Source organism: Hylobates moloch, unplaced genomic scaffold, assembly GCF_009828535.3.
Source record: "Hylobates moloch isolate HMO894 unplaced genomic scaffold, HMol_V3 SCAFFOLD_18, whole genome shotgun sequence".
Taxonomy (NCBI): domain Eukaryota; kingdom Metazoa; phylum Chordata; class Mammalia; order Primates; family Hylobatidae; genus Hylobates; species Hylobates moloch.
This window is the reverse complement of record NW_026652293.1, coordinates 39,950,185-39,975,609: the sequence shown is the minus strand read 5'-3', so window position 1 is coordinate 39,975,609 and position 25,425 is coordinate 39,950,185. Positions and strand designations below refer to the sequence as shown.

The window sequence follows — 25,425 nt, the reverse complement described above, 5'->3', positions numbered from 1 at the left end:
AAAAAATTTTCGTAGAGATGAGATCTCTTTTTTTTTTTTTTTTTTCAGACAAATTATAGAGTTTATTTGAGCAAAGAACAATTCATGAATGGAGCAACATCTTAAACCAGTGGAGGTTTAGAAAACACCACCCAGCAGTGTTAGCAGTGAGATTTGTAGTCTGGATACAGAAGCAAAGTAAATCATCTGAGTGACTACCATGCTGTGATAAATTGGCTACCTGTGATTGGCTGAAACTCAACTGTTTGTTATAGTCCAAGTTAGGTTTTGGCTTATTTACATAGCATGTGAGGTTACAGTTTGCTATATAGGGACTTGAGGTACAGAGGCAGCCTCAGGCCTAATTTAAGTTAATTTAACATGACTTACGGCGTTATGTCTATTACAGGTTATTTACAGCCTAATAGATGACTCTAGAAATTTGAAAAGCATGTCATAGAAATACATTCATTGCAGCAGAACTTCTGACTCCAAAGATAGGCAGGGAAGGAGATATTTTTGGAAACTGGTACAAGATTCATCAGGGAGACCAGCTATAATCCTACTCTCCATTTCTGAAATCTGTCCACTGTCTCCGTCAAGAGACTGACTTCACCAAGCGCTGTATCCATTTGATTAACCTTCAGAGCCAACCCTCCTGCAGCTGTGCAGCTGAGATCTCACTGTATTGCCCAGGGTGGTCTCAAACTCCTGGGCTCGATTCTCCTGCCTCAGCCTTCTGAGGAGCTGGGGTTACAGGTGTGAGCCATCACACCCAGCCGAAAAGTGTTTCTAGTAGTCAATATGTATTAGATTTCTGATAAGCAAACTCCCAACAACTAACACGATGGGACTTTCAAGGGAAATGATAGAGATTTCCACTGTTTCCATGTTTTGGGAGGCCGTGGGGAGGCCATGCTGATTGTGGTGCGGTCAGAAATGTGCCTGGGGCCAGGCACGGTGGCTCGTGCCTGTAATCCTAGCACTCGGAGGCGGAGACGGGTAGATTGCCTGAGCTCAGGAGTTCAAGACCACGCTGGGCAACATGGTGAAACCCCGTCTCTACTAAAAAAATTCAAAAATTAGCCAGGTGTGATGGCAGGCACCTGTAGTCCCAGCTACTCGGGAGCCTAAGGCAGGAGAATTGCTTGAACCCGGAAGGCGGAGGTTGCAGTGAGCAGAGATTGCGCCACTACACTCCACCATAGGTGACAGAGTGAGACTCTGTCTCCAAAAAAAAAATAATAATAATAATGCCCGGTTGGCAGGGGCCTACATGGTGAAGAGGGAGGTCAGTATGGACACTCAAGGATTGTAGGTCTAAGTGAAAAATAGCATCTAAAGGGAGATGGCCCCATAGTTCTAAGCTTCTGGGTTAAGTCTCACAGTCTGAAATTTAACTAAAGGCAGGAATTCACAGTATATTTGGTCAGCAAAGACTCTTTATTTGTCTAGGTCTTTAAAGAACTTTTATCTTTACTTAGATATCTATGGTATCTATGATTATTAGGTCAAGATTGTCGCTACTGCTATTGTGGCTTTTACTTTTCGTTTTGTTGTTTGTGGAATTATTTTCAAGGCCCTCATGTCATATCCATACTGATAGTATATACCATTTTGTCAATATTTATGTACTTTTTTGTCCAAGACACAGGCGAGCAACCAGTACCTCTTGTTCCACCACTCCTTTCTTTCATGTATTCTACAATCAGAACAGGTCCTAGCACACAGGAGCAAACTTCAATGTATTCATTGCCTGTCCCATTCTTGTCTATGATAGTACTATCATACTACAAAAGAAGCTATCGATCACTTAATTGTGTGGTCAGAAACTGCGCCATGTGCCTTATATACATTGTCTCATTTAATCTTCACAACAGCTCTATGAGGTATTATTAGCCCCATTAGACAGATGCCAAAACTGAGTTGTAGAGAAGCTCAGCAACCTGAAGCATAGCTCGTAAGTGATAGAGCTTAGAATTTAAACTCATGTCTATCTGACTCCAAAGCCCTGGTCCTTGTATGATACTGCACTGCTTTTCTGAGTCATATGTTTCACTTAGAATTATACACACACACACACACACGGATGTGGTCAGCCAGCACAGGCCAAGGCATGTTAAGTAATGGTGAAGACAGACAATCAAAAGACTACCATGGAGAGTTAATGAGATATCAAAGGCGACCAGATTGCTTTGGAAAGCTTCAGAAAGCTGAGGTGGAATTAGTAGTGATTGTCAGGTGTCTGACTCACAGAGCACAGCAGGTGCTTGGAGAGTGAACAAGAATTTTGTGGGTCTACACCAGGGACTGGAAAACTATGGCTGGGCCCGCAGGTCCAATAGCCCTTTGCCTGTATTTGAAAATAAAGTTTTATTGGAACACAGCCGCACTCATTTGTTTATGTAATGTCTATGACTGCTTCTGCACCGTAGCAGCGGAGTTGAGCAGTTGCAACAGAGACCATAATAGCCTGCAAAGTCTAAACTATTTAGTATCTGATCTTTACATAAAATGTTTGCCAACTCCTGGTTTAGCCAGGGCCTTCAGCAACAAAGGTCTTGAAGTAGCTAAAATTGATCTAGGTAAAAATTTTAAAAGACTTTGGCCTTCCGTTTTCTTGTGTGGGTCTTTCTTTTTCTTTCTGTTTTTCCAAAAGACATTAGAATTTGATCTCTTAGAAAATCCCCTCAATTCAAGTGGAATAGACTCTATCAGCCATCTTGGAAACTAATCGTGGCATAAAGTTACTTTGTCTGGTAGTAGTAATACAAAAACATGGGTGTTTTGCAAGCTATCAAGCAATGTCATGTATTTCTCTCAATTGACATATCCGGATCCTTTCACGTGCATCTTTGTGATGTTAAAAGATATGTACCCAATGTTTTGAAAAACCTTGGCTCACCTCGAGTAAAAAGCCTTGTTATTTAGAAAAGACATCACCTCTTAAAGGTTTGAAAACCATTGCCAATTCTTCTTTCCTTGTGTCTCTGTTAAAATAAATCCCATAACTCCAAACTTCTCAGCTTTCATAAATGGCAGGCCTGATTCATGCATGATTTATAAATTAGGGCTATGGACCATTAAGATAGATTTCTCAGCTTTAGGTAGGGTATAATGGTGTTATATAGTGTGGTTTTGAATTTCTGAAGAAGCAAGATACATAGAAGTTGACAACCAAAGCCATTTTTAAGTTCTATTTACCCTTATGGAAATCTTTTGTTTTGTAAGTGGGATTTTTTTCTTTGATTTTCTTTTCCTTTGGAAGCTTTGCCGTATTACAAATTTTTACTTCTAATTATGAGTAGTCAAGAGTTCTTAATGCCACCCTTACTCTATGGAAATGGTAACTTTCATCTAAAGAACATCTTATTTCTGAAGACAGATAAGAAGGTTTTTCTTATAATGGCGCTAATAGAGAAAAACTGTTTGGAATCTCACCTGTTGCCACTGCCTTTGTATTGATTCACACCAAGACTGTGAAGTTTTGCAGATGCCAGGGCTCAGGAGTGATTATTCGCTCTTGTGAGGGAAGAAGCCTGTATATAACACTGCCTTAAGAGCACACTGCGCCTGAAGGAGGATTAGATTTTATTGTTTGTGTTGCTCTCTTGACAGCTTTTCTTTGGAGCCTCCCATAGAAGAGAGACTGGGATTTAAAGGCTGATGCCAGAAAGCAAAAGCTAACGTGAAAAGAATCCAAGTCTCTGTCCAGTGTGTGAGAATCTGCAACGGTTCATGGACAAGGAATAAAGCAATTAAGGCAATGTCAGGGTTATAATACAGAAGAACATATTTCAGCCCATAAAATTTTGGTTTGAGGGAAAATGTGTGAGAGTTATTAGAGTTCTTGGAGGTTGAGCTTGAGAAAAACTACTGGAAATACTAAGAGATTACTTTCTTCTTCTATCTCTTTTTCTTCCCTAAGACTTATAAAAGCAGAAAAATGCAAGATTCCAAGCTTGTCTGGACACAGCTCCCTGATACCATCTTATTTCATATGGCCCACGCTTAGATTTCCTAACTAGTTCTGACTCCTCTTAAGAGCACTCTGTGTGTCTACAAGACCTCCTCCCCATAGTGGACTCTCAGACCAAGAATCACTGGTTGTATTACAGACGTCTCGCAACATATCCAATAATACAATAATGATCTTGACCTTCTCCTTTCTCAGTCTTAATAAATTCTGCTTTTAACGGGAGAAGCATTTTTGAGTTAAACATGTATATGTATTTTTTCAATTGTTTGAATTTTTAACTTTTTCTCCTTCAAACTAAAACCAAGAGAGGATTTTCAAGAACTGGTGGGCTGCTGGACTGGTGGGGAGGGAGTGAACAAGTAAACCAACCTGACTGACCTGCTTTCGTTTTTTAAAGTATCCAGTAATATGATCATTTTGTAATAAATAGCTGAGTATTACACCCTTTGGGAAATTCTGGCTCTCTGTTTCTTTCGTTGTGGCTACTTTGTTCAGGATGTGTAGGCAGTGCCATTGCAGCCAAAGAAACCTGATCAAATTTCCTTCCTTCCTATCTTATTTGTGTTCTTTGTGAAAAGCCCAAACAGTTGTTTTAAACAAGTCTGGCCACTCGTTAAAGTTTAAACTAGTAGTGGGTCCATCAGGAGTGAAGTGTTTCTGACACTCTCTGCTGCTCCTGGCCTAGGGTACTAAGAGTATTAGATGCCGGAAGCAGCCAGTTTTGTAGTGTCTTTTAATACACAAAATTGTATTAACATCAATGTGGATACAGATGGTTGCACTGCAATAAACTGTAACCACTTGAGAAAAGCCTTTATTGACTCTCAAGTAAATAATGCACATTTTAAAGGATCTAAATATGCATTTACATAATGTGCTATAATTTTTTATCATGTCAACTACTCACACACACACATCCATAAGACATGTTTTTCTTCGTCAAAAATCTGGACTCATACCATTCTTTGTGCATTCCCTTAGCATCATGCCAAATTCATAATGGTAGTTTTTTTCTATAAAGCCTGATCTGGCCATCTCCAAATATAGCTGATGAATTTTACTCTTTAATTGATTTAACCCCAATGGCTTTTTCTAAAATGATTTGAGACAAATAAAAACTTAGGTACAGTAAAAACATCCAAGATGAAGAGAGAAAACAAGAAATAGGAGAGAAGAAAAACAAAGTTAGGCAGGCATTGATGAAATCTTAATTCTGAGTTTCAGTGGGTTTCATTGTCTGGTAGAAAAGGAATAGCAGGTTATCCAGAGAAACAGCATCTATTTAATAATAATTGCTAGAGCTTTGTGATGTCAGTAACGTAACTATTTTCTGTTTGAAGAAATGAAGGTTCAGGATCTTGAATGATTTCTCTCCAGTTGCACAGTGAACTGATGACTGAACCAGAAAGTCCAAAGCATGAGAAAGTAAGGGTTGCAAAGGATGACCCTTTAAAATGCAGACTCGGCAATTGCCTAATTTGAAACTACAGGCTAAATGATTTCCTGGTATTAATTAAGAATTAATTGATTCTTATAAATCAGTCATTGTAGAATTAATTCCACATAGTACCATATGTTCTTGTGTTTGTGTTAAACTCTATTCCACAAGGAAATGGTGAATAAACTGTTTTTAGTAAAATAAAAAATAAAGGTCTAAATTTAAGTTGCTAATGATTGTCTTTTACGTATTTAACAACAACAAAATGAGGGAAAGGATGTTTATTAACAGTTAATGGGGAGATGACAGGGTGCTTTTGAGTTATTTCTTCTATCTCGTTTCTTTAAAGATCAGTTCTGCTTGATCTTTGCTCAAGTGAATTTCTTTTCTGGGCAGCATTCTCTGTTGGCCACCGTGATTTCATAATCTAACAATTACCCATCACTTTCCATTGAGCACCTGAGGCAGCAGCACTTTATCTTCAAGGTCAGCCTACCAGGGGCTCTTGTCAGCAGAATTGGCACCTTTGTGTTTGACATCCTGCAAAAGTTGAGTGTTTTGTTTTGTTAGGCTCAGTATATTCTCAGCCCAGTTTGGGAAATATCACATTCTGTCCTTAACTAGTGACTATTCCATCAGATGCAGGGTACTGAGTAAAAGTTTTTTGCCACCAGCAAGGAGGACTGTACCATGTTGGATGAAAAAATTCCTTTGATTCTTTAAAGCCAATGGCATAATTTGCAGAGTAAGAGATGACTAGAGCCATTTAACTTTTTAGCTTGTGGGTTTTAACTCAGCAATAACAATAGATTCCAAGATTTATCATTCATTGTAGGAAGTCCTAAGTTTTACTCATTTTTCTTTTTTTTTCTTCTTTCTTTTTTTTGAGACGGAGTCTCCCTCTGTCGCCCAGGCTAGAGTGCAGTGGCACAATCTCGGCTCACTGCAAGATCTGCCTCCCAGGTTCATGCCATTCTCCTGCCTCAGCCTCTGGAGTAGCTGGAACTACAGGCATCTGCCACCACACGTGGCTAATTTTTTTGTATTTTTAGTAGAGATGGGGTTTCACCGTGTTAGCCAGGGTGGTCTCGATCTCCTGACCTTGTGATCTGCCTGCCTCGGCCTCCCAAAGTGCTGGGATTACAGGCATGAGCCACCGTACCAGGCCAGTTTTACCAATTTTTCTAAAAGCTCCCTGGCTCTTGACCAGGTGGAGAAACCAAGTTTTGGTTTTAGCAAATTTTATTCTATGTTTAACGGTATGATTATCTTATTAACCTCTGTTTATTCAGTCATTCGCTGCACATTCAACAAATATTTATTGAGTGCCAGACTCAGTTCTGGGGATATTGCAGTGGGTGGAAAAGCTATTTACGAAGATGGAGAAGACTGGGAGAAGTGTAAGCTTGAGAGGAGAAGGTAATGAAAATTCTGATTCAAATAAGTTATGTTTGAGAAGTCCTCAATTGTATGACCGATGGCAAAATTTCATCTGTTTTGGCTCAGATTTGTTTCTTGAGCCCATAGTAGGAGCCTATGAATATTTATTGGGCAGATTAAAGATTGCATGAATTAAAGGGTTTCACCAGACCACCTGCAAGACATGGATTGGAAAGTTGCTTCCACTCCAATCGCCCATTTCCAGTCTTTTTGAAAACTACAGATGTCACTCTGAACCCTATAGCATGAGCCATTTCAGTCATTAGTCAGAAAGTGCCCCAATCATGAGGAGATCCCGGTAGGGAACAAAGAACCCATGCCCAGCAACTAATACAGGTGCATCCTTTTTCACAGCCCTTAGCCATGCAAGTGGGATAGTGGTAGAAGTGGTGGCCTGTCTTAGTGGGTTTCTCTTCAGTATTATGAGTCATTCTTGGTATTAGAAAGGTCTTATTTTCCAAAATGTGGACATTCCTGTGATTTTTAGTTTAAAGATTTAAACCAAAGAAAGTAAAGGAAAGATAAATACTCTCATCTCCTCTAATTTGGGAGAGGTTTCTCTGGCTCTCATTGAGAAGCAAGAGCTGCTATCTTGGCTTGACTTGGTTTGAATATCTTCAGCCTTCCCATGCACTGCTCTTATCCTCCAGCCAGTTTTATCAATCATCCTTCTAATTCAAGGGCAAAAGTTCTCTTAGAGAAGTTATTAGGCACCTCACTTAAGTTTTTTTAATCTAATGTGATCTTGTTCACATGAAATTTACCAGGGCTCAAATGTAAGGGAGTAGTAGTTGTCTGAGTCTTTTAGCAGTTTTTATGGGCACAGGGCCAACATTTTAGCAGGGGTCACTGCATGCTTACCCTGAGGGTTCCCCTGCTCTAACATATATGCATTTCTGAGTTTGGCTTTGAAATGGCATCTGAAGGCGACATAAACCATCCGTGTAAAGTGAGGCACCCAAATTGCATGGGTTCATTAAGTGATCATTTACTACGTACTTCAAAAAATTTTCATCCTGAATTAGTCCCTAGAAATTTCCTTGAAAGGGGTATAAGAGCTTTAACAATGAATTATTGTCTATGGATAGCTCAGCGTGAAAGGGGATCCATATGTGCAAACTAGAATTTGTCATATGTAATGTCAGTTAAGTCAGGTCTAATCTACCAAATACATTTTTTATTGCTTGCTTCATTAAAAAGGCTCTTAAGGTAATGAATAATCTTCAGCCTCACCAAGGATTATTAATGCCTTTATAACTCATGTCCACTGAAAATAGAAAGACAGCTCGAAACTCTACCCTAATCTAACCTCCATGTTTGTCTTAGAGCCTTAAGGAAGAAAATCTGTCAGACCTATCCAGTGTTAAATTCAGTCACATGAGCAATATTGTGAATCGGGCCAGGAAGAGAAATAAAGGAGGAAGTTGAATCGGGTTCAACTGTGACAAAGCAGGTCTTTCTTTTCATAACCCTGATGTTTTCTTTTCCTGCAGCAAGTCCGCATGCAACACCATCGACTCTTCATTTCCCGACATCACCCATTATCCAGCAGCCTGGGCCTTACTTCTCACACCCAGCCATCCGCTATCACCCTCAGGAGACGCTGAAAGAATTTGTCCAACTTGTCTGCCCTGATGCTGGTCAGCAGGCTGGACAGGTGGGGTTCCTCAATGTAAGGAAACCTCTTTTTTTCCATTTCTTTAGAAATGTTAGCCGAATATAAAAAATAACAAGGGGAGACCTTATGATCATGTGACATTGTGCTCTAATGTTGTGCTGACTGACTGCAGGCAAATGTCATATTTATTCTAGATTGTGGGAAAGTTAACTTGGTCTAAGAGTGATTAGTCAGGGTTTAAAAACAGTGTTTGTGTTAAGTTTGCAACTGTCAAGTTTATGGATATAAATCAGCTCAAGGGTGAACTATATAACCTTCTAAGTTCTGTGGGCTGGTCATTCCACCTCGTGCATTCTCACCCCAGGGCTCATACAGTTAACAAAATAGAAAGACCAAATAGTTTTAAATAATGATTTGGGGCGGTAGAGAGAGGTAGGGAGATGAAGGGGACAGATGTTTCAGATCAACTAAGTTGATATTTTTGAAAAATACAGTCTCGTAACACTTTAGATCAAGTTGACCAGTACTTGAACTCAAGATGCTAAAAGTACAGTTTATTATGGTTTGTTATTTCTGCAAGTCATTATCTTTTCCACTTATCTTGGTATAAAGTTAAACAGTGTTCAATAGCTTCACATGAATGTTTTTATTTTTCCTCAAATAAACCAAATAATCACAATTTGAAATGGCATTCCAAATGTAAAAGTGATTTTTAAAGATCAGAAATTTTATTTCAAATATAGGATTAGATGTTTACAGTGGAAAGCTGTATCCCAAGGCCAATAATAATAAACAATGACCAGCATAAAGCCAAATTTGATTTTCCTTTCCTACTAATAACTGTGCATGAAGTTACAGATTAGCCATAATTATTACTGGCCAATTTAGGATAGTATGTCACACCATCCTGTCACCGATTTTTTTCACTTGCAGAAATACCTGATTCTGCATATCTGAGCCAGAACAGGCAGCTTTGACTAATGTCTGGTGATGTGTTAGCAGATACATTTCTGTCTAGACAACAAATCAATATGGTGCCTCTTTTCTTTTTGCTTGTATATTCATTTGCTTAGCTTATTCTAAAGCATTCACTTATGGACTCTCAGCCCACTCAGAGATAACGCAAAGGCAAAGTTGCTGGCAAGAAAGCACAGCGTTCTGAGCGTCAGATGAGGTAGTCTTTGAGGAGCAATACTAAATATATAAGTAAATGTTGATGGGGGAGTGAGACTGCCTCTGTAGAATTATTAAGCTTAAATGTAAAAGCCTGGGACAGCAGAGTCTCCTTCAACCGAATTTTGATTGGGGACTAAATGTGAACTGTTGTTGTTGGTTGAATAGAGGCCTCTTGGGAAACAATGAAAAAACTGAGCTGATCACCAGCATCAAGCATCTGACTTCTAAATTTTTAACCATTTTTGTAATAGTCCTGACACCCTATATAACTGTCAAGTGCCCGGTTTTGCATTTTGATCAAAATTTTATAGGACTTAAGGCAGTTCTCTTCATGAAACTATTTTGAAAAAATTGAAAATAAAATGGATTTTATTGCTCTCTTTACAGGGGAATTTTTTGTTAAAGAGCTGTTATTTGGTTGTTTTAACATCAGGCAGCAAAATAAATATGACTCTTATGGCATATGCTTATATAATTTAAATCAAAATTAGAAGTGATATTTTTCCCTAGCAGACTTCTGACAGCTGAATTCTAAAGTTTCTGTGCCTGATGTTATACAATATGTGAACAAAATTTTCTATGTTCACTTAACACATTTATTAAATGTTATATAATATCAACTTTGAAGAGTGAAAATAAAATATTACTTTTTTATCTCAAGTGCATATTTAGGAAACTTTATTCTATCTATGTAAAGAAACATAGTGGAATAATGCCACAGTCCATAAAACACTTAGATATTAAATATTTAATAATCATGAGAAAGATAATGAAGGTAGCAGTTAATACAGAAAAATACAAAACATTCCAAGCAAAAGTTGGTTACTCAGGTGACGAATCCAGAGTGGTGATTGGCAGGTGATTTTATGAAATCAGATGCAAAGAAGGACAATGTAGTTCAAGAGATAAGTTTAGGATGCATGGAGCACATTCGGCTAAGAGTACTTTTGTGAAATGCCTTAAGAGCAGAACCCAACAACGGACATTTCCATATGGACTTACGGAAGAATTTAAGCAGCTAGATACTTAGTAATTTACATTAAAGGTGCCTGATGAATATTTTGTTTTCAGAAGCAGCTAATGGTTGCTGTCTCTTTCTTCTTTTTCTTGTATGTGTGTTTTCTGCCCCCCACCCTCACAGCCCAATGGGAGCAGCCAAGGCAAGGTGCACAACCCATTCCTTCCCACCCCAATGTTGCCACCGCCACCGCCACCACCAATGGCCAGGCCTGTGCCTCTGCCGGTGCCAGACACAAAGCCTCCGACCACGTCAACAGAAGGAGGTGCAGCCTCCCCCACGTCACCAAGTAAGTATGGCTGTGACAAGGCGCCGGTCACTTCTAAAGCTGTATGCACTGGAATCCACACTTAGGCTTTGTCCCTCACCGCACAGGCTCTAGAAAGAGGCACAGATCCCCAGTGATGTTGTAGCATGAGTTTGCCAGACCGAGAATCAAAGTGAACACGGCTCTTGGGTACTCCACCAGATGAGGAAAACACTGGGTGTTGGGCGGATGAGGTGGTGTAGCTACATACTTAGGACTGAAGTCAAGTTACCAGCTATTACATTTTGTATATTATTTGAGGCATTTCAAATGCTGTTCCCATCATCAAGCAGCAGCTACTTACATGGATTCTTCTTAGAAAAAGTTCCTCATTCTTACGGACAGCCCTGCCTTCCAGGAACTTGCAGTCTAAGAGAAATGCAATTGAAAGTTATATACCTCATACATCAAATAGAAGAAAATGTCCAGATCAAAGCATCAACTCAAAGGTGTGTACACTGACCATTCACCAAGAGTAAGAGCCTGGCAGAAGATCAAAGCTAGTAGCCCTGGCAGTCGCATGATGAGGTTTGGCAGAGGTTGGGGTGGGGGCTGGGGTACGGAGATAGAGGGGAGAGTAGGATGGAAGGAGCAGAGAACTCTTGGCTCTTCTCTGAACAGTCTGAGAACATTTAATCAAAGAGTATAAGATTTCACAACCCTTTTAGATGATGGGAATGATTACTTGAACTAGAGAGAGAGTAATTCTCCAGATATTCCCTGATGTTTTAGAGATGGCAAGGGGATAGAAATAGTTTGAATGCACAAATGTGGCTTTTATTAGTGCCTGGAATAATGACAAAAAGAGTGAAGGCTGGAGTTCCTAGGGGATGGATGCCCTAGCCTTGATAGATGGTGTGATGAGCACCTTCCCTAAAGCTGTAAAGAGGCAGCAAAGTATAAGAGAAGGATAGGAACTGTGGCAGTGTGACCCTAAGGAAAGCCTTCAAGGGGGTTGTCAAAAGAAGTGAGACTGAGGCAAGGAATCTACAGAGGAAAGGATGTAAGAGCAGCATAGGAAAGGAGTGTTAAGGCCAAGAATTTGAACCACAGTAATTGGTGTAGAATGGAACGGGACATGGTGGGGAGTGTGTTGTAGACATAAGCATCAGGATTGGGCAGTCCTCTGGATGAATACAGTGAACGAAGATTCTGGGCCTCTCAGCTTCCTTCCCTTCAGTATTGGAATAATAATGATAGTGAATACAGGAGGGAAAGAGACAAAGAAGAAAACTGAGCCCCTGTTTATGCCATGTTCATAGAATTTGATTCTGGGGGCACAGAACCCAGATGGCTAGAGGCCCTCATGGACACATCAGAGAGTGAGCTTTGGGTTATCCAGTATTTATGCATGTTGATAATATATGCAGAAATGAGCAGCACTGTGCATGGATTCTGTATCAATAGCCAAAAGATTGAAGGTCCAGGGGCAATCTAGGGAAGACCTACTTCTCTTGGTAAGAGGTGATTCAACACTTGTCAACAAAGGAGAAAAGCCTGAGCGCCCAATGACACAGAAGCAAGCTGGGCTTGGCCCATGGATCTTAGAAGCTCAGCTTAGAAGGAAAGCCTCCGCTTCTCAGAGGCTTGAGGCTTGTTCAAAGATGTCACATAAATACACAATAAGTGCCCTGCTTGTTGTGTATTTATGTAACATCTTTAAACAAGTCAGAGAAATAACTGCCCCAGACTCTACTTACATCTGTTCTGTGAGGATGTTGGCTTACAGATTATGCCTATTGTGCCCTGTCCATGCCTCCGCATACCATTTTCTGCTCGTCTTCTCTCTGTCTGTGCAGGACATTGCCACAGTCTTTTAAAAGCTGCATAGTAATATGCCATCAATTCCATGGAAACAGATCCTCACCTCCACTCTCAATGGCTCATGTGTCATAATGAGTTTTTCAGTAACGGGAATGAGGCTCTGCTGAGGCACAACAGAAGAGTGGAAATAGTAATGTGTGGCTATTCAAGTCTAAAGGATGGGGGCTCAAATGCCCACCTTTCAAATTACTAACTCTGTTTCTCTTTGAATCAATTTCCTCTTCTATAAAATATAGATGATAATATCTACCTGGCATGTTTGTTGTGAGATCAGTTCTGATCATTGGAGTATTTTATTATCTGCCCAAACTCTTATATAGTGGAAGGCTCTGGGCTTGGGTAATGGTAAAATATATCTGTAGGACTTGGAGAAGCTACTCAACCCCTAAATTGAGTTGATGCCTTTGGGTCCACAGTTCCGGACTCCACTCGATGGATTGAAGCAAGCGCTATGTATAAGATGATACCTATAATCCTCTTGTGCCTAGCCTCAAGCATCTTGTCAGCATTAAGGGGCAAAGGGCAGAAGGAGTCTTGGCAGATCCAACTCATATGGTTGCATGTTAGAGCAACACTTAAGATTTGGGGTGGGGTGGGGGTGAGAGAATATCAGGAGAAAGAGTCCCAGAGCTTGATACAGATAATTTGATACTTACTTTTTTGAATCATGGGATTCTAGAAATACAGACAAATCAAAATGTCCTACCGATGACACAGAAAGGTTTTTATCATCATTCATTTTAGCCCTTGTTCAGCTAAAGGCTTTTCTAGGGTATGATGAATTCATAGTAATATGTAGTTTCACAGCATACAATTGCTTACCATTTTCTGCTTTCCTAACAAGATGGTGTTAGGCTGGGAGAGCTGTAATTTATAGCGTAGGAGAAGCCTTTCAAATTAAAAATCTTGAAGCCCACTCATCCTTATTTGGAGGGGATTTAAGGGCCCTCATTTTAAAATATCCTCTCCCATGCCCTGATTTCTAAACCAATTGATAAAATATTTTTTAAAATCAGAAGACAAAATATTACCTTGATTATGAGAGAATTTAGTTTATAACTGTGGGCAGGGACTTCCTAACACTGAACCCCCAATTACATCGTCATAGCTACCTGGTCACTGGCAGGGGTAGACCACAGCAGCCCTTCCTACATATGGTCCTCCCTAGCCTATAAAGCTGATGGCTTGAAGGTGCAGGTGGCAGTGTGCGTCCCACCAGCACCTGTCCCCAAAGAGGAAGAGACGGGGCGGGGTGGTAGGGAACTAGTCATGTCCAATTTTTCCTCTGAAGCTCTTACAACCTAGAGAGTAATAGGTGAGGGCGTGGAGAGAAGCCAAGAGTAGATGGAAGGGAATAAATATCAGGAGTGAAGTAGTTTCCCCCTCCCTTAACATTCATCTTTGATGACTGCCTTCTTCATTCATTTATTCAGCCTGCACCTATCAGGCACCTATGACGCGGCATGGCTGTGTTAGTGCGTGGGATTCAGAGATGATGGATCCCTGCTCTCAAGAAATGGGGATCTATTGAGGGAAAGGTAAACAGGCAGTTTACACAGGAGACACTGGGATAAAGGTGTGTATAGGTGCAACGAGAAGACATGGGCGGGAGTTTGGTCCAGTGTGGGCCTCCAGGTAAAGATATTTTAGAGGAGTTGACTTCTAAGCTGTTCAGTAGGGATAACATCCTGGTGTCTTAAGAGAAGATAGAACTTTTCTTCTGAAACCAGCTGGGGGGCCTAAAATTGGATTACCACTAGATAAAAATGTAGGGCAAAACCATAGTTTCAGAAATCAGGTGCTTTCTTAGAAATTAAAAACACAGGTTGAGTGGATTCTGTTTATCTTGTCAGTTCATCAGAGCTCAACTTTAGCAAGAAGGAACGTCATGACAGGGTATTCAGTACATGCACTCAGCATCCCAACAGTTCAACGTCTGAAATGGAGGCCGTTCTCAAAAATGTAAATGTGTGACGTAAAACAGCCTTTTCTATTTAGGAGTTTCAGATGACTTGCAATAAAATACAATTCTAAAAATAAATATAGGGACTGGGCTCCATGGCTCACGCCTGTAGACCCAGCACTTTGGGAGGCCTAGGAGGGAGGGGCAGATCTCTTGAGCTCAGGAATTCGAGACCAGCCTGGGCAACATGGTGAAACCCCATCTCTACAAAAAATACAAAAATTAGCTGGGCATGGTGGCGTGCACCTGTAGTTTCAGCTACTTGGAAGGCTAAGGCAGGAAAAATGCTTGAGCCCAGGAGGTCGAGGCTATACTGAACCAAGATCACACCACTGCACTCCAGCCTGGGTGACAGAGCGAGACCCTGTTTCAAAACATATATATATAAATAAATAAAAATAAAAGTAGGAAAACATGCCAAGTGCTTTCTGTATTATCAACTTTTCTAGACCTCAACTCCCTTATGTGGTAATGGGAATAACACTAACTGCTGTACTCACTCTCATAGTCAGATTATCAGAACAAACAGGGGTAACAGATGTGCTGTGCTGTAGATGGTTAAAAGTCCAAGGCATCATTTTTAATATCCTCTTATAATGAAATACAAATGGATGCCAGCCTGGAGCAGAGTATGTATTTTTTAACTAATCAGTTGCCTCTGGCACTAATACTAAACTTTGCAGCTGTGGCCAGAAAAACAGGGGGAAGGCAGATCTGGGGGAAAAAAAAATCCTGTGAAATAAATACATTTTAATGGGAAAAATCCTTACCAGTGCCCTAAGAAATAGGGAAGTGGGGATGCGGCAAGAATAATTTTTATACTGTTGATTTGTTTGGAGAAAGATTGATAGACTGTGCCAGGTCTCTTTAGGATACTATGACAAATGGAAGCAAAACCTGTAAGAGCATTTCACAACCAATGTGCTCCATTCCCACAGATTAACTACCTGTGTGGGTTTTGATAGCTCCTGAAAAAAAGACCACTTCTTTCATTTATTCAGTGAATGTTTACTGAGCATCAGCTATGTGCCAAGCACTCTTCTAGGTGCTAGGATTCCGCAGGGAATCCCTGGCCTTGTGGAACTTTGATTCTAGAGAGGGAAGAAAGACAGTGAACAAAATAGTGAGTATGAAAGGTAGGTAGGATATAAGACGGTGATATGTAAGTGCTACATAGGGAAATCCAGTGGAGAGGGGAGGGATGCACCTCTAAGCAGGGTGATCAGAGGAGGGCTATTTGAGAAGGGCAAGTTTGAACAAAGTCTGGACAAAGGTGAGAGGGTGAGCCAGGATGCCGTAGGAGGAGAGGTTTCCAGGCGGAAGAACCAGCCAGTAGAAAGGCAGACCCATGTGGTGAGTTCAGGGAATGAAAGCAAAGGGTGAGGTCAGAGTGGAGTGAGGATGCGTTTGGGGCCTTGGGGATGTAAATCACGCTGGTTCTTATAGGCTCTTGTAAGGACTTCGGCATTTACCCTGAGTGAGATGGGGCAGAGAGGTAATGCCACCTAGATTTTAATAGATACGTCCTGAAGGTTTTGTTGAAAATCGATTGTCAGGAGCAAGAATTAAAGAATTAAAGCAGAGAGTTAAAAAGCTGGGTTTTTTCCAATAAATAAAATAAGCATCTTCTACATGCTAGCCAGTATTCTAGGTACAAGGGATATAAAAGTGAACAAAACAGACAAAAATCCCTTGCCCTGATGAAGCTTACATTTTAGTGGAAGGGGATAAACAATAATTAAAATATAAGTAAATTAGCGAGTTAAGGACCAGTAAGTACAATGGAGAAAACTAAAACAGGCAGCGTTGATGGGGAGGGGCACTATTGCAATCATCCAGGCAAGAGTTGCTAATGACCTGCACCAACATGGGAGCAATAGGGGTGATGAGAAGTAAGTGGGTTCCAGGTATATTTGAAAGGTAGAGCTGACAAGATTTGCTGACACATTAGATGTGGGTTGAGAAGAATTGGTGATGATGCCTATGTTTATGACCTGAGCAACTAGGATAGAGTTGCCAGCAGCTGACATGGGAAGAACACAGGAGGGGCATCTCTGGGTGAGGGGTGGAGATCAGAAGTTCGGTTTGACCAAATTATGTTTGAGATGCCTATTAGACGTCTTACTGCTGGACTGATCATAATAACCTGCTGCCTATCGCAGCTCTTTGCAGGTGACTGGGTTTTTCCGTGTGCATCATCTCATTAAATTGAGAAGGGTCTCCTTTTTGAACATGTAGTATGATGAATGAATAGACCTAAGAGTCCTGAGAACAGCTCAGGCATGGGAGAAATCTTTCATTATGTTTAGGTCTGTTTGTGCTGTGGTAATTCAAAATACACAATTCTTTCTGTTAATTGTACTTTAATTTTTATATTGTAGATTGGAATCAATATACTATAAAAATGGGCTTTTCCAGAAAAAAATGAAGATTGGCATCATAATCTATAAATATAATGGAAAGAGAAAAAACACTCTTGAATTATGATGGAAGATAAAACATGCTTTTTTTTAATTAAGTAGGAACACAAAAACTCAATTTAAAAGTGCATAAAAGACCTATCAATATGTTTCTCCATGCCTTCTTCACTATGAACTTTGAATTTTTTTCAACTAGAATTCTATTAAAATAGAAGCATATAATAAGTTACCTTTATTATTTATTTTTATATCTTTGATGAATCTTGTATATATTCATTATACAAATGAATATGAATTCGTTAGCCAAGAACATAACAATAATCTATGACTGGGATTTAAAATTTCTCGTATAATAATTAACATGTGTTCAATGCTTTTTTGGTTAACAAAGCTCTTTTTACATATATATTATCTCATCCCATCTTCTCAACACTCCTATGAGGTCAGGATTTCATAGGCAAGGAAACTGAGATTGGAAGATGGAGGTTCCATTCCCAGGTTAGTTTGGTAGGGACTCAAATGCAGGCCTTTCCATGCTCTTTCTACTACCTCGTACTGTAACTGAACAAATTACAAACAATGTGACTAGATTTCTGATTCTGGGGGGAACCACAGCTGTCTGCTGCTGTCCGAAATTAACAACAACAAAGTATTTTGCTTTTTTTTTTTTGAGATGGAGTCTTGCTCTGTCTCCCAGGCTAGAGTGCAGTGGCACTATCTCAGCTCACTGCAACCTCCGCCTCCCGGGTTCAAGCGATTCTCCTGCCTCAGCCTCCTGAGTAGCTGGGACTGCAGGCACCCACCACCACACCTGGCTAATTTTTGTATTTTTTAGTAGAGACAGGGTTTCACCATATTGGCCAGGCTGGTCTCGAACTCCTGACCTTGTGATCTGACCGCCTCAGCCTCCCAAAGTGCTGGGATTACAGGCATGAGCCACTGTGCCTGGCCCAAGTATTTTGCTTTTACAGATGTGTCAGGCACTTCACAAATTGTTTGTTTATTTGTTTGTTTGTTCGTTTGTTTTTCTGCAACAGAGTCTTGCTCTGTCACCCAGGCTGGAGTGCAGTGGCGCAGTCTCAGCTCACTGCAACCTCCATCTTTCTGGTTCAGGTGATTCTTATGCCTCAGCCTCCTGAGTAGCTGGGATGACAGGTGCGCACCACCACTTCCGGCTAATTTTTGTATTTTTAGTAAAGACAGGGTTTCGTCATGTTGGCCAGGCTAGTCTCAAACTCCTGGCCTCAAGCGGTCCACCTGCCTCGGCCTCCCAAAGTGTTGGGATTATAGGCATTAGCCACTGTGCCCGGCCCACTTTACAAAGTGTTTTTTTATGTGTATTATCTTACTTCATCCTCAGAATAATCCTATGAAATAAATTCTCTTGTTACCCAGATTGAGAAAGACAAGGCATGGAAAGATAAAATAACTTTCTCAAGGTCATTCAGCCAGGATACTAGAGTCATGATTTCCATCCAATTCACCTTCAACCTAGAGCTCATAGGCTTGGCTGTAGCATGAGGATCTTTGCTGTAGCCCAAAGCTTCTTGTTTTTTGTTTTGTTGTTTTGTTTTTTTCAGTGAAAACCCAATGGGAGAAATACAGAGGAAGATGTTAGTAGTTGTTTATACTTAAGTATGAATTGGTTTCTGTTCCAGAGAGTGCATCTTATTAGCAGGTAAAGGAAGAGAGCAGAAAGTTTGAGGGGAGACATAAGGACTGTGTTTCCTCTGTCAGAGAAGAAGCAATAGATTTTAAGAAAGAATGAAAAAAAGTAGTTAGTGGCTTCCATTCATGGAACTGTTTTTTTCATTAGTGATGCCTAGACTGTGTGACTGTTCTTTTTCTTAATTTTAAAATTTTACATTCAGTAAAATTCACTCTTTAGTGTACAGCTCTGTGAATGTTAATAATATTCTTGTAACCAATACCACAGACAGGATACGGAACAATCCCCAAACTCTCTCATTGTTGTCACCTACTCTTAGTCTAACGTCTGATGTCACTTAGTGCCGGGGAACTTATTTTACTTTGCTGGATTTCCACGTTGATTTTAATTCCTCCATCAGTGCTGCTGCTATCCCATTATGTTTCAAAAATTGAGAGATTATGAAAGAGACTCAAATACATACAGTATTTTAATCTATGATAACAGTGGCATTTTATATTAGAGGAGCAAAAGGGGTTAGTCAGTAAAGTATATTGGGACAGTCTGGAAAAAATAATGTTTCTTACATCAAAATAAATTTCAGCTGGAACCAAAAATATAATATTAAGCCATAAAATAGCACAAGAAAATACAGGGCAAATTTTTATAATATTGGAGTAAAGAAGGGCTTTCTAAATAATGCCAAAAAACCAGCATCCATGAAAGGAAAGTATCCAAAATTTATGCATGGAAAAAACACCATGAACAAAGTCAAAACACAAAAGATAGAAAAAAAAATTGTAACAGTCGTGACAGGGCTAAATTATCTAACATATAAATTATTTTTAAAAGTTAGAGAAAGACCAACAATCCAATAGAAAGACAAGAAAAGGATATAAACAGAAAAGGAAAACATTTGAAAGACATCTCATTCATGTCCCGTGGGAGCAATACTGATGAAAACTTGAATGATATTTTTACCTGTTAGATTAGCAAAGATCAAAAGGTGTCTTAACACAATATTGGTAAGCATGTGGAAAACAGACATTCTCTTATGCTACTAAAGGACTGTAAATTGGTTCAACCTCCACAGAGGACATTTTAGTTTTTTATATATAAAATGTAAATGTGTGTAATAAACTTTATAACACAAAAACATGTTTACATTTTGTACCTATATTAGTACATATATAAATTTTACATGTAAGCCGTGCATACATGGCTTGGGCATATGAACAAAACTGTACATAAAGTATTGATTGCAACATTGATTACAATAAGAGACTGGTAATAACTGAAACACCCACCAACTGAGTATTGTACATTAGGAACTCTGTAAAAATAAAAAGATAGGTCTGCCTCCGTGAATTCATGGACTAATCCTTGAATTATATCGTTACATTAATTCAGCAAAGGAGAGTGCTAAGAAATATGTATGGAATGCTGCATGGGAGAGGGGATGCATGTACACGTCGGATTGTATGTGGAAGGATAGAAACTAATAGTGGTTTACTCCAGGGAAAGGGACAAGGTTGTTGGCAGACAACTTTTTGGTGCCTTATCCAGCAAGAAAGATATTGCTAAGTTTTCAGTCCTCCTTTTATATCAAATATTATGATTTCTTTATTCTTAAAAATATTTGTCTAGTGATCTAATAATCTTGTTTATAGTAAACTGATGACAGTGATCAAAACCACATACTCACACATGGGGGAGTTCATAAAATCCTTGGCAATTTTTATACATCTAGCTTTTAGCTGTACTAACCTGAACTTTTGGAGTGATTCCAAAAATGTGTGATTTTTCTAGTAAAGAATAATACTCTTTTCCCCCTCACAGAGAGCATGGGGTTCAGTGTAAGGTGAGCGTTTTCATTCACAGTAGCTATTAGTTGGTTGCAGGTTCTGCCTTACGAACCCATTAAATAGAAATGTACTTGTTCTATCTTATAACATAATTTGTTATAAATACTTTTTAGAGTATTTTAATTTTGTGTAGTCTAATATTTTAGTGTTTAAATTTTTTAAATGAAAAGAAAAAGAATTTTTAAAAATCAAGCATTTTGATAGGTATTTTCATATGCATTACCTTAGTTGCATTTGTTATTATAAGTCTGCACAATTGGAATTGTTAGCCCCTTTTAAAGAAGATGAAACTGAGCAAAGGTTCAAATCTCAGTCTGCTGGACTCCAAAGCCCAGTGTTTTCTACTCTACCAGGACACATATTATGTTTAGAGGTGTAATATCATGCAGCTTTCCCTTGAAAATCTTAAAACACTCAATTAAAAATCTTTTACATTGCATCAATAATAACACCATCCTGGGTACATTGAAATAGATGAAAAACATGGAAACCAAAGCAGGAAAAAGATTAAGAGATGAGCATTGCAAAGAAGGAATAGGAAAAAGAACAGAACATTGGATGATTCCATTCATTTGGGTCATCATAACCCAGTCAACTCTTGTGTTCACCTTAGTTTTTTATTATTTCAGATGCCAGATGAGTTTGTCTTTCTTTATAAAGATAATATATGGCATTTTAGGAAATTTACAAAATATAGAAAAGCATAAAAAAGAAAATTATATTCTCCCATTATCAGCTATTAACATTTTGGTCTTGTTTCCTCATCTTTGTGTGTGTGTGTGTGTGTGTGTGTGTGTGTGTGTGTGTGTGTATACACATATGATTGTGACCATACTGAATATAGTATCTAGTATGCCATTAATTCACATTTTATGCCTTTTCTTACTCAAAAAAAAGTTAAGAAATGGGATTTTAAATAATTTTTACCTATATTCCTACTATAGGACATAAACTTTTCTTCTAACCTATGGAGTATGCTCCAGCATATCCTTAGACATATATTTTTGTCCCCAACTCTAATAATTTTTTTAGGATATGTTTCTAGAATTGGAATTGCTAATACAAACAGTATGAGCATTCCTCTTGATACACATTACTGTATTGCTTTCAGAAAGGTTGTGCCAATTTACACCTTTTCAGATTGTGTACGGGTATAATCATAACATTAACCCTTGAGAAGTTTGGGTGTTATCTTTTTTACTTGTTGGAAGGCAAATGTGTTGGGGATATAATGTCCCTTATCAGATATTGGAATAAGTAGTCCCTGATGAAATGATTTTAGTGTTTTTCTTTACTTGTATCAATTATACTAAAATTGGAATTCTAGGGATTTCCCATCCTATCTGCAAAGCCTCTCCGTAGGGATCACCCTTTGGACTGTTCCTGTGAAGAGAGTGACCTGTTGGATATCACAGAGGGGTAAAGCCTTAGTTAAAGGGCTGGGAGATTGGAGTAATGTCCATTATACTGGTCTCCATATAGAGAAGTTCAGCGAGGTTAACTGGCTTGCCAAGATCACATTTCTAATAAGAGATCTAATGAATTCAATCCAGGATTTGCTGGTTTTTAAAATTTATTTTCTATTGACTATGTTGCACTGTCTCCAAAAAAAGTATTATTTGAGATTTTTAGGTTCCATTTGTGTTTTATTTAAGATTAAAAATTACTGGAAGTTATTTAAAAATCATCCATAATCCGGCTGGGTGTGATGGCACACACCTGTAATCCCAGCACGTTGGGAGGCTGAGACAGGAAGGTCGCTTGAGCCCAGGAGTTCAAGACCAGCCTGGGCAACATAATGAGACAGTGTCTCTACAAAAAATAAAAATTTCCAGGCGTGTGGCACACACCTGTGGTCCCAGCTACTCAGGAGGCTGAGGCAGGAGGATCACTTGAGCCCAGCAGGTCAAGGCTGCAGTGAGCCGTGTTAAAGAGCAAGACCCATCTCAAAAAAGAAAAAAAAATCATCCATAATCCCAGTCTTCAAAGACAGTCACTCTCTGTGCATATTTTCCAGTCATTTTCTGTGCATAGTTTAATCATAATTGATCATGATATATGTGTGTATGTATTATACAGTTTTGTAAATGATTCTTATTTCATCTTATAAATACATTACAATATCATTATTATTTTAAGATATTATTAATGGCTGCAAAATATTCCAATGTATGGATGAAGCATTAACTTATAAGTTGGTTCCAATTTGTTGCTCTTATAAGTAATGATGTAATGAACATCTTGTAGCATAAACCTTTATCTGTATTATTAGTATTTGTGGAGGATAAATTCCAGAAGTAGATTTCCAGAGTTGCACTCCCTTTTGAAAGGCTGCGGAAGTCTTTCAAGAGGGAGCAATCCAATATATTGATCTAAGTTTCTCTTTTTAGCAAACCCCAGCCAAATCCAGGGTTTATTCCCTGTGGCTATTTAATATAACTTTCACCTGTCCCTATCCATATACATGATTGCTTCTGATCAATAAATATTTTCTGTCAATTGAGCAACACACAGCGTATACATAAAAATAAATGACAGTCATAAAATTTGGATCAGCCATCAGAAATAAATTTAAATGAACTGAAACAACGTTGTATTCTTAGCCTTTAAAAACTATTATGAGAAAGAATGTTACAGGCAGTTCAAACAGACAGACTGTGGGCCAGGTGTAGTGGCTTGCCCCTGCAATCCCAGCACTTTGGGAGGCCGTCGCAGGAAGATTGCTTGAAACCAGGAGTTCCAAACCAGCCTGAGCAACATAGTGAGACCCCTACCTCTACAAAAAATAAAAGTAAAAAAATTAGCTGGGCATCTTGGTACGTGCTTGTAGTCCTAACTACTGGAAAAACTGAGGCGGGAAGATTACTTGAGCCCCCAGGAGTTTGAGGCTGCAATGAGCTATGATGACACCACTGCACTCCACTCCAGCCTGGGTGACAGAATAAGACCCTGTCTCTAAAAAAAAAAAAAAAAAAGATTGGCTACAGGATACACTCATTGCACTCATTGTAAAGTGCCTTCTTCTTGCACAAATTTTGGTAACATAAGGTCAAAGCGTCTCCAGTTGAAGGGTTACTCTGGTCTCCTCTCTGTGTGCACATTATAACATGAATTGTCTTGCACCTCCCTTTCTATATGTTTTACCCCAAATTCTGATATAGCTTGACCTCCTACTGCCCTTAGGATCCTTAATACAAACAGAAATGCCAACAGAGCAAAGCCATCTGGCCAGACTATTTCTTTTCATGATTTTTGTGACTTCTTGGCACCTTAGACATACCATGCAAATAGTTATCATACACGTTAAGCAATGCTAATATATTTAAGTTAGAATTCATTAGCTTTTCAGGAAGGAAGCTTGTGGGTATGTTGTTCTGTAATTACTAGCGATAAGGAGGCTTTTATTCTGTGCCCTGAGGGTTGTGAGTTTTTGTTGTTGCTGTTAGTAACTTGTTTGTAAAGACAAAAGATTTGCAGAAATAATAGGACGAGGTAGCTGTACGGATGTGATCAAAATAATAGAAATTCGGTGTAGTTATCCTCTAGATGCTATACATCTGGATAAAAACTACAGCATCCATTCCATCATGTGGGGGTTGCTAAATCTCTGAATATTGGATCATGTGTAAGGCCTGTAGATTTTTAAAAGGCTGTTTCTCTAGCTATATAATGATATTACTAATACTAACCCAGGCCCTGTAAACTTGTCGATACCAATTGATTTCTTTGAAGGAGAAACACTCCAATACTTTCCAGCATTTCTTTTGTGACCTTGTAAGAAATAGTGCTGTTCAAATTTTTAAGTGAGTTCAGTTGTAATGGTTTCATTTAGAAATTAGCCGATCTATTTTCTAACAGTTTCTGCATTTTTTTTAGAAATGAAAGTTTTCTCACAGGGCCTTTTTTTTTTTTTTTTTTTTTAAATAGCATGACAGTGCAGTTAAAAGATTCGGGAAATTATTTCAATGAGGTATTTAGCCACCTCCCTGTTTCAGTTTGCAGCTGAATGCTTCTTAGGCACGTTTCCTTTACTGCCAGGATAAACATTTAATAAAATTGCAATTTGAATACCCAGGGTTCTGTTTAAGTCTATATTCCTGAACTTATTTTGATTACTTTTGTCTAATAACTGGCAAATTTTGAGCAGGTAATAGAATCATATAGTAAGCCTATTTTGAATGAAATTGAATTTTCGACTAGCTTTAGAGGGAGACTCCCACACATGAATATGTCTGAGTTTCTGAAAACGAGGGAACACATGAAAGTGCATCTGATATTTGAGATGAGAAGGGAAAGGTTTAGAGCGGAAGACTGTCTAGTTACCTTAACAGTGTTTAGAATTGAAATTTGGTGTCTGTTTATTTTGTAAATTATTTCCTCCTCTTAAAATAAATTCAACAGGCTTCTTGCCTGTCATTTGCAAACATTCAGGTCCCTGATCCTTAAAATGTTACCTTTCCTTGCTGTATGGCAAAACGTAATTTGCAAGTTCGCTATTTTCTCTCCCTCCGCAATTGCTAGCTCCGTTCCCTGCCTCTGTTCCTCAGATTGCGCTGTGCCCTTGGTGGCCTCAGTCCACTGGAACCTGTCAACCAACACATCTTTCACAGCCCATCCCAGAAGCCCTCTCCATCTCCCCTGTAAAGCTTGTCCTGTTCCTCCTGCCAGTGTCACTTTTCTGTCCTTTACACCCCACAGAGTTTTATTTATGTTACTTTTTAGGCACTCGTGTTTCCATCTTCTGTACTTA

General features: G+C 39.1%; 1 protein-coding gene across 6 annotated transcripts in view; it reads left to right on the top strand.

Moving 5' to 3' along the window:
- Positions 1-25,425, top strand: part of NFIA (nuclear factor I A) — a 390,911-nt gene that overhangs the window by 324,011 nt on the left and 41,475 nt on the right. For all 6 annotated transcript variants that reach the window (XM_032136492.2, XM_032136490.2, XM_032136493.2 and 3 more), the window contains 2 exons: positions 8,330-8,508; positions 10,772-10,937. In XM_032136492.2, coding sequence (XP_031992383.1) covers positions 8,330-8,508; positions 10,772-10,937 — 345 coding nt within the window. The remainder of the gene's footprint in view (positions 1-8,329; positions 8,509-10,771; positions 10,938-25,425) is intronic.